Source organism: Alligator sinensis, unplaced genomic scaffold (genome assembly GCF_000455745.1).
Source record: "Alligator sinensis unplaced genomic scaffold, ASM45574v1 scaffold36_1, whole genome shotgun sequence".
Classification (NCBI taxonomy): Eukaryota; Metazoa; Chordata; order Crocodylia; family Alligatoridae; genus Alligator; species Alligator sinensis.
Genome location: NW_005842101.1, coordinates 2,397,511 through 2,407,457, shown reverse-complemented (window position 1 = coordinate 2,407,457; position 9,947 = coordinate 2,397,511). Strand labels below are relative to the sequence as shown.

Genomic DNA, 9,947 nt, shown 5'->3' with positions numbered 1-9,947 from the left:
TGGTCACTGCTTCTGTTGGGAGGGTGGCCCTGATGGCCCATAGAAGCCGGCCCGCAGTGCGGATGGAGCGCAGTGCCAGCCGGGCAGCCAGGGCTTCAGCTGACAGCCAGCCCAACTGAGCAGGGTCCAGGAGGTGCTCCAGGTGGGTGGTGTGCGCCTCGATGAGCGCAGCCACGAGGCTGGCGGAGGCCAGGCTCGGCACGACATGCTGCAGGGCTGGGTTGTGTACCAGGGGCTCCTGAAGCAGTTGCAGGAATTGCAGGAGCCTGGCTTGGGGACAGAGATGGAAGGTAGCCCGCCAGGCCTGCACCATATTGCGGTAGAACGGGGGAAGGACCGCCCCGTTCAGGAAGGTAATGTCCAGCATAAAGGGCTCCTGGTCAAAGCCAAGGCCCCCCAGTCGCTGCAGGAACCAGCACGCGAGCTGCCACCATGGGAGGTGGCCTTCGGCATACAGGAGCCGCTGGAGGGCTTGCAGGCGGGAGGCAGCCACCTTCTGGCCAGGTCAATCAGGCCCTGGCCCCCCTCGCTAGTGGGCAGGTAAAGGGAAGCTTGTCTGTCCCAGAGGAAGTCCGATAGGAGCCGCTGCAGTCTCCTGAGTAGCTCCGGTGGAGGGTCCAGCACAACGCAGCGGTGCCACAGGGTCGCCGCCGCCAGGTTGTTGGTGATGAGGACCCGGCCATGGTAGGAAAGGGCGGGCAAGCGCAGGTAGGCCTCCATTCCCTCCGCCAGGTCCTCCAGTTGCGGGCTGCAAAGGCCGGCGGCCCCAGGAATACTTCCAGGGCTTTGAGGCCTTCCCGGAGCCAGGCGAGGCCCCCTGGCAGGTCTGGAGGTGGTTTGCTGGCCCATGTCCCGAGCAGGAGTGTATCACTCTTGCCCCAGTTGATGCAGGCTGACGTGGCGAGTTCGTAGGTCCGTTGGCAGTACACCAGGACCCACACATCCTCCTGGTTGCCCAGGAAGACTGTCACATCATCCGAGCATGCCATCAGCTGGATCGGGGGGCCAAGGGTCAGGCCTGATGCCGGTGGCAGGGCTAAGCTGGTCAGGTGACGTCTCAGAGCTTGCAGCAGCAGTTTGATGGCCAGGGCATACAGCATGCCCAAGAGGGGGCAGCACTGGCATATACCGCGATGCACCGGGAATTGGGAACACAGCACACTGTTCAACTTGAGCAGGCTGGAGGAGTCATGGTACAGGACCTGGAGCGCCGTGATGAAAAGAGGCCCGAAGCCAAAAGCCTCGAGGGTGCCGAGCAGGTACCGGTGGTCAATGCAATCGAAGGCCTTCTCCTGGTCCAGGGAGACCAAGCTGACATCCAGGCCAAAATGCTCCGCAGCCATGAGCAGGTCACGCAGCAGAAACAGGTTGTCCTGGATGGTCCTGCCCGGCACACAGTAGCTCTGCTCGGGCCCAATGACGGAGACCATGACAGTGCGGAGACGGTTCGCCAGTGCCTTCGCCAGGAACTTATAGTCGGCGCACAGAAGGGAGACGGATTGCCAGTTCTTAAGGCAGCCGAGGTCCCCCTTCTTGAGCAGCAAGGTGAGCACTGCCCGGTGGCAGTTGGTCGGCAGGGTCCCATCGGCGAGGCAATCGTGGAAGACACGGAGGAGGCTGGGCCCAAGGAGGGGACAGAAGGCTTTATAAAATTCCATAGGCAGTCTGTCAAGGCCCGGGGCCCTGCCCAAGGCAAGCCCCCCCACAGCAGGGGGCGGACTAGGCTGCTTGGGGTTTGCCACCTCCGGGTCCACCACCTCAACTAAGGCAGGGGTGGAGGAAGGTGGAAGGAAGGTCTCAGTTGTTCCACCCGATGGGGCTCCAGCACCTAAGACGCTACCCACTCTGGGTGGAACTAGGACGGGGGGACTGGGAGGACATCCAAGCCCCTCCACCAGGTGAAACCCCCGCACTGGGGGGCAGCCCCATCAGGCTGGGGGAGGGTGGAGGGAGGCTGAGAGGGAGCCACAGTCGCCCCACCCAGTGGGGCACCAGCACTCGGGGCACCAGCTGTCTTAGAGGGGACTGGGGCAGGAGGAAAGAAAGAAAGAAAGAAAGGAAGACAGACAACAGAATAATTCATGAAAAGTTAAGATAAACTGCCCACCTCTAACCCTTTTACAGGAAATATATAGGTAGAGCTATTTCAAATATAATATTGTTCACATTTTGCCTGGAGGAATAGGCTGCTCTTAAAGAATTCTGTAACTTATTGCTTTGGGGAATTAAGAGAAAGTTAGTGATGAATATAACTTTCTATTAAGCAATTTTCTTTCTTTCTCAATTGTGCACAGCCACTTATGAGCCAGAACATAACAGCTCAATCAAACCTTATTATATCAGTTTTACTTGAACCCCACCGAAATGCACTGAGAAAATTCCGATATTACCTCAAGACTTTGAAAACCCTTTTCATAAATCATTTAAAAAACTTGAAAGAAGAAAATGCGTATTACAGATACCTTTTTGTCTTCTTTTAATTTCTTTTCCCATATAGCACAAGCAACAGGAATGTATTTGTTGTCAGTTACATAACAGTTTGCCATAAGGACGTGCTGGAGTTCAGTATTGTGACTCATAGCTTTAAGGACTTTCTCAACATGACGTAGGGAGACTGTGGCCTCAGTCTGTATGCCACCATTTACAAGCTGCATAGTACAAGGTACTAGTGCAATCTGTCCAGCACAGTAGAGAACATCTCCAATCTAGAAGATAAGATAAAGAGAAAAAAATTAGAACTGCTGGGGAGTGGATGGAGAAGAAGAGGTTGGAAAGAAGTATTTCCCTCTTTTCTAGATATTCCCTTGCACAACCATATTTGACTTTGCTACAAATGAAGCAAGTATGCCAATCTAAAGGTCACTTTTGACAGAGATTTAGTTACTCTCTAAATGTACGTACGGCATTGCAATAAACCTCAACCTAAGAGTTAATACATGGATGGTCAAATGTACATAATCGTCTTCAAATGAATCAGCTGTGAACTGATGAGGTAAGTCTAGAAATATGTAAATTTAACCTTTCACAATGTCACAATATTTCCCTGGAACTACTGAAAGGTTTTGTGTAAAGTTCCAAGTAAATTTGTTTACAGTCTGTCAACTCAGGTATACAGAAAAAAGTGGAACTTTCTACTCTTACAATATACAGACAACAGTATTTTTTATAACTTTAAGGCAGGCATGCCAAGGTCATTATTCCCTGCAGTGCACACTCTGGAAAAAAATAACTATGCTTTACTTTAAGGTTTGTTACTTTTGCTATAACATGCCACAGCTCAAATATGTTTTCCATGAATTTAATCAGAGTTGTGATTTGGTATATTTTATAATGTTTAATCTTTGATTTTTTTTGTTGTACTCTTATAATAGTTTACGTTTGACTTTGGTTTGCTGCTGCTTTTAATTTTAATTTATTTAGGCTTATACAAACAGTAAAATGTTCAATCTATAATAGGATTGGTGTCCTTGGCATAACCTAAAATCATAAAATACAACTTAACTAGATAATAGAATTCATCATGACCAACCACAAAGGAATATGAAATTGCAGACCAAAAATAAACTGAAGCGTGTTACTGGGGCTTACGGAGATAGTTTAATAATCATTCAGAAATCAACTAGAATACTTCAAAAGCTCTCACTACTTGCCAGATATAATGTTCATATGGGGCATATGCCACAAATGTGTGCTATTTTTGGGCTACAAAGTGGCTATTTTAGCTTGCTTTAGAGAAGTTTACCTGGCAACACTTGAAAGGACTTATTCTCTCTAGCACAGCTAAGAGTAGGAACCTTGGGTTCCTATTATCCAGACATCTTAAAAACTTATTACAAAATCTTAAGATAAATATGACGATCTATCACATTCTTCTTCTGTACCAAAAAATTCTATGCATTTTTTGAACAGCAAACAGTAAATGTTACTGCATATCAAGAGAGAAAATGAATAGAGAAGTGGGATGTACAGTGGGTGTAAGCAGTGTTGAAGTGAGCCGAAAAAGCATATTGCTGCAAGTAGAGAGGGGGAAAATGGACTGTGCAAGAAGCCTTTATGAGAAACTGTGCGGAACTTTTGGTATAAGCTGCATAAAATCCTCAGAAGGCTAAGTAAAAAAGAAATCTGTGTCCTGGAAGACACAGCAATCAAACCATGTGACAGACCCATATGCAACTCCAAATCTGTCCTCATAACTGTCTCTGTCTCACAAAAGACTCACACATGTAACTATTGGAAGAGTATCTTACACAATTTGGCATACAAGTTCTATGATTAGCAGCTGAAGAGGGGGAGGAGGCAGAGAGGAAGCATAATAGATTAACTGACACCCATCAACTATCTTTTTAAATTGTTTAAGATATCTGAAATATTGTTTTGATAATGCTATATATAACCCTAACTTTAAAAAAAAGAAAATGCAAGCAAAATTTTGGTTAAAAAGAACAAATGGTCTTCCTCAAAAAAGTGCTATTTTAAAATATGTGCCATTGAACAAGGGAGTTCAGCCAGCTATCAAGTGGCATATTGACAAGATGAGAAGCAAATCTAGAAATATATGATTCAGAGGGGCACAGGTTTATTTTTTAAAAGAGCCCTTTGTTCTCACCTTTACTAAGTTAAATCTTAGGAGAAGGCAAAGCCTCCAGGGCAGGTAATTTATATTCTTCTATAGAAAAATCTCCCCAGCATTATTTCTCCTTCTTCCCCTGCTAGGCCCCTGGCTTTACATGCATCACCATGTTAATTACTAGATAGACAGAAGAGCTGTTCAACCAGTTCACTTCCCCTGTTCTTGAACAGATTGTTTGAGACATAATATGAATACTAATTAATGATAAAATATCTGTCAGTGTTTTGAAATATGGACTAAGATAGCACTTTCTTAAAGTCTCCTGGATAGTTCTAATACAATTAACCCCACTGGTCATAAGCAGGGTCAAAACAAATCTCTGAAAGATTTGAGCAAAACTGGCAACACTTTTGGCTCAAATTCAATGGGAATTATACAGAGATCTTAAAAAACCCCCCAAAAACCAAAAACCTTTCCCCCCCTCTGTTCTCAACATACTTGTTTGTATGTTAAGACATAATTAATTGAAAAACAGTATTCCCAAGATGCTACCATGTTATAAAAAGGTGGGTGCAAGGGGGAAAGGAGGGAAAATGCACCAAAACAAGGACACACAATTTCAACAACTCTTTTGCAGGGGGGCATAACTTAAGATAAAAAGAAAAGAGGTTTGCATCTCTCACTCTCTTTTTCCTTCCCAGTGTCTGGGTCATGAAATACAACTATCAATAAATGAGCAACAAGGGCAAAGTTGCAAACCAGCAAAGAGCAGTGTTTTAGCAGGTTTCAGGGGGTTGTCTGTACAATATTTTATGTACTATACAAAAAGGTGATAGCAGAGTAAAAACCCATCTAAAGCTGGGAAGACTCTATAATATTTTGTTTGCAGTGCTGAAATCATACAACAGGAGATGTCACAATGTATGGCTGCAACCCTTGTATTGTATTAAAGCTCTACAAAACCCTGATAAACCTTTGCAACAGTTTTTTTCTGTATTTATGAGGACAAGAGATTTAACAAAATATAGATATTAACAGCATAGCAACTCCAGAGGACCAACATACCCAATACACTGTCAGTAGAAACAGAAATGCAGTGTAATACCCATACATTCATATTCTATTGTAACAACTGAATTTATACTGCAGATTATTTCATTTGAATTCTTAAAAATATTTCCTACTTTAAAATGGGATTAAAGATCTGACAAACCAGCAAGTTAAAACTCCTTCTGTCTTGTCCCTTAGGGCTAGGTTTTCCTCTTACTTATACCAATTTATGCCCAGTGTAACTCCACTGAAGTCAATGGAATTATTCTGGTGCATCATTATGATTCTATAAAGTTTCGTCTCTTATATAGTCATGTGCACCTTTGTAGAATGAATGCCAATTGGAGTTAAGCTATCACTCTAGCTGTTGCTTAATTTCACTTTACATAGGTATTAATGACTACACAAAGAGAAGACAGTGGACAGTGAGGGCTACCACATATATAATGCATCCTGTCAGGGCTGGGAATGCCAAGGTCTCACTTGGGTTTATTCTCTTACTGTGCTGCAATACCTACACAAAATACTGGGCCTGATCATGGTCTGTCATGTGTACCACTGCAACAGAGTACAGCATTTTTGCTGCCTGTTGCTTTGCTGCTCTCAGTCCATGAGGGTAAGTAGACTGTACAGCTGCCCTGCAACTCTACATTCCCACCTGAGAGCAGCAAAGATCATGTCAGAGACTTCTCGCCTGGCTACCTCCAAAGTTGCACAACACTGGCTTCTGACAAAGTTATAGATGACCCTATAAACCAATTTAAGCAATCAGAAACTGGTTTAAACCTGTAACGGAACAGAAGTTCACTGCATCAGTTTCAAAATGGCTGAAACTGGTTTAAGATAAACCTGGTTGAATGTAGTATCAGACTTAACTGATTTGGGTCAAACTAGTTTATGAAACTTCTGTCCAAGATCCCTTCCTGGTTCAAGTTAAATCACAGGCCCCCAGCATGCTTTCCAGCCCTGGGCTGGGCTGAGCTGTCTGTTCCAGCAGAGAAGGGTTTGGACATAGGAGGGGCACAAGGGGGAGGCAGGGACTGCCCAGCAGGCAAACCCCAGCTGGGGTCTGGGGCAGGAAGAGGGGTTAAACTTCCCTTCCCCTGAGTACAGAGCTGCCCTGCCCTGCCCTGCTAAAAACTTATTGCTGGCTGCAACTGTAGACTACACATCCCAGAAGCACCTGGAAGTAGGAAGAGGAAGTGATGAGCAACCTTGCAGAGTTGAGCTGTTGCAGTCTGAACTGCAAATCCCAGAAACCTCAAAGGCAACAGGAAGAGGAAGAAAACACACAGCCCATGCTGGCTATCTGCCAGACAGCCATGCTCTGGTGACCCCCAGCCTCTAGCGTGAGCCACTGCAAGTATTTCCTGAATCAAAAATGAATGTCTGTCCAGTTGTTTCGAAGTTTAATCTCTGCAGCTTAGACTAACCTGCAAAGACTGAAATGATTCAGTCTTGGGCTTTTTGACTGTCTGTACTTAGCCCTAGAGGCAAAAAATCTTCAGTTTAGTACAAACACTTAATGTGGTTGTAGCTCTTTTAGTACTTCATAACACAATACATATAATGTATGTGCGCATGCAATCTATAGAATGCCTGTGTGTGTAAACTAGAATATACAGGTCAGTCATATCATACGTGCATTTAACTTGCACAATTCAACTATATGCGGGGTGGGAGGGGGGGGCGGAGCTTGAGTCTGCACATGGCACTACCGCTTACCTGGAGGCCTGGCCACCACCATGCTGCCAGAGGTGACTGCCTCTGCCTCCAAAATCTCGCACCACCGCCATGGAACCGTGCCCGGAGCTGTGTGGCTGGCTGCTGGGTGGCAGCGTGGTGGTGGCCGGGAGGCACGCGGCCATCCCCACCACCACCCCGCACTGTGCGGCTGCTGCTGGCCGCACAGCTCTAAGCATGGCTCTGCGGCGGCGGCGGGAGGTTTTGGAGGCAGAGGCACTCACTGCTAGTCAAATCGCTGGCACGATAATACACGATTTGTCTATACGCGATTTTTGCCTTACGCACTGACTTTAGAACGTAACCCCCACATAAGATGCGACTGACCTGTACCATTTAATAAAAGAGTTGAACCAGAAAAAAAAAAAAGAAGCATTTTCGGCAGGGTATCTAGCTGGCTTGAATTTTGCAATTTACTTTAATTTTCTGAACAATGTTCACCATTAATGTAAATCACAGTAACATGAATATAACTCATACCGCATAAAGTCTCTACCAAACAATAAATAATACTTCCAAAGCACAAAGGCCAATGTTAAAGACTATCTTTCTTTGAGTCAATCCAAAATTCTTCCTCAAAGGAGAACATTCCATGGCATTACATCTTCCTCTGAACATCCATGGGCAAATCCACATTGTGGCAATGGCATCAGCAGTGAAATACATTATTTTTTCATACTTCTCTATGCAGCAAAACTGGTAGTTATTCAATAAGGAGAAGTTATGAGAAAGATATGAAAAAGATGTACGAAAAAAATATGAAAGAAAAAAGGAAAAAGGTATATCTGCAATAATGCTTAACTTGGTATTTTTTCTATGTTCTGCTCCACAAACTGTTCATGTAATCTATTTTTAATACTTCCCAATAAAATAGTATTTGAACATTAACAACAACAGCATATACAACAATTGCTTATGGAAATTGAGATAACTGATGGACAATTATTTCTTTAAAAAAATGTAGCCAAAGCCTACAGATCAGTGAAAAGCAACTGTGGCAGTGAAAATAATGGGGTGTCTTATTAAGGACAGAAGAAAGTGGACAAGAATTATCCATTAGAATCAAATGGAGATGAGAAAGGAAATAACATTTTTTTAACTTGTTAGGTATTTTTCAGAATTTTTTTCAAACAAATGTATAAGTGATCCAAATGGCATAAGTTACTTTGATTTACAAGAATACCTGTCTCAGAAAAGATAATGAAGGGAAATAAATAGAACAAAGCTTTAGTAAGACTTTAGGAAAAGGTTAAGTGATATGAGAAAGGGTGGAAACTACTGCAATCTAAGGAATTCATAAGGGATGCCATGGATTTAGCTCATTATTAGTATATTTAAAATGCTCTAATGAAAAATATAGTGAACCAGTGTAAATTGCTAATGAAACTATATTGCTTTGATTAGCTAAATACATAGATGTTTGTGAAATATTCTAGGTGACTTTAAATTCATTTAAAAAATAGGCAGTATGATGCAAATGAAATTCAGTTTGGCTACACATAAGATAATGCCCATTAAAAGTAGATAAAACTTATCATATACTGTTATAGGGTCTGAGTTTGAAGTATTTTTTTAATGGAAGAAAACGTGGAGCCCAATAGTGCAAAAACTTATGCACACTCTTTGCTCTAAAGGTACTTTCAGGCTCAAGGTCCTAGCTGTTACCATGGCTGACAGCTCAACAACGATAGGCATCTAGCCTCTGGATCATGATGTATGTGTGAGAGGTCTAGTCAGGTGTCTGATGAATCTGCTTTTACGGAGTCCTGAGATCATCATACCAAGACCTTTAATGCCTAAAGAAACAGTTAAAAAGACTAACAGAATGGAAGCATTGAAAATGGTATAGGCAACAACAGAATATATTACAAGGTGAATGTAACAAAGCATGTTTTGCCTCTATTGGAAGTGCTACTATCAAAATTGGTTATCTCAACTTGGAAGGATATATCTAATTACTTATTTTATTTTTTAAAATACATATATAAGCATTCTTCTAGTGCACTGGGCATTGATCCCCCATAAATTAAAAATCACAACATGATAAGACAGAAGGAACAATTAAAAGAGCTACATAAGATGACAGACTGTAAATATTACATTATTTTACAAAAAAACCCACAAAACCTTGCAGAGGACCTGACTGAGGTAGTTAAAAACTTGAAAAACATAATAAAAACAGATTGGTCCTTTTTTCCTCACATTGCGTGCAATCTATCTGTGGAAAATCATCAGTAAAAGAGAGCACACAACTAAATGATTAAGCTAGGTATCCTAAAAAAGGCTGAATGATGGTATCTCCAAGTAAATGCATGCATGCTTAGGGAGATGCAATCACAAAGCTTAGGGACTACTGTTTGTCTTACCTATACTACAACAAAAATTGACCACGTTAATTTAGGCTGGCAACTGACGCATACCCAGAATACCAGACAGCCCCTTGGGGTTGAGGAGGTGCTGGTCCCCCTTGGCCAGTGGTGCGGGGTAGGGCTGCCACCTCCTCAGCCAATCAGCAGTGAGGGGTGGTGCCATCAGGCCCTTTGGCTAATAAACAGCAAGAGGCGGGGCCACCTCCCCCTTTCCC

General features: G+C 43.5%; 1 protein-coding gene across 2 annotated transcripts in view; it reads right to left on the bottom strand.

Annotated features, from left to right (window-relative positions):
- Positions 1 to 9,947, bottom strand: part of DPH6 (diphthamine biosynthesis 6) — a 318,847-nt gene that overhangs the window by 36,794 nt on the left and 272,106 nt on the right. For both annotated transcript variants that reach the window (XM_025204914.1, XM_025204913.1), the window contains exon 13: positions 2,463 to 2,705. In XM_025204914.1, the coding sequence (XP_025060699.1) occupies positions 2,463 to 2,705 (243 nt within the window). The remainder of the gene's footprint in view (positions 1 to 2,462; positions 2,706 to 9,947) is intronic.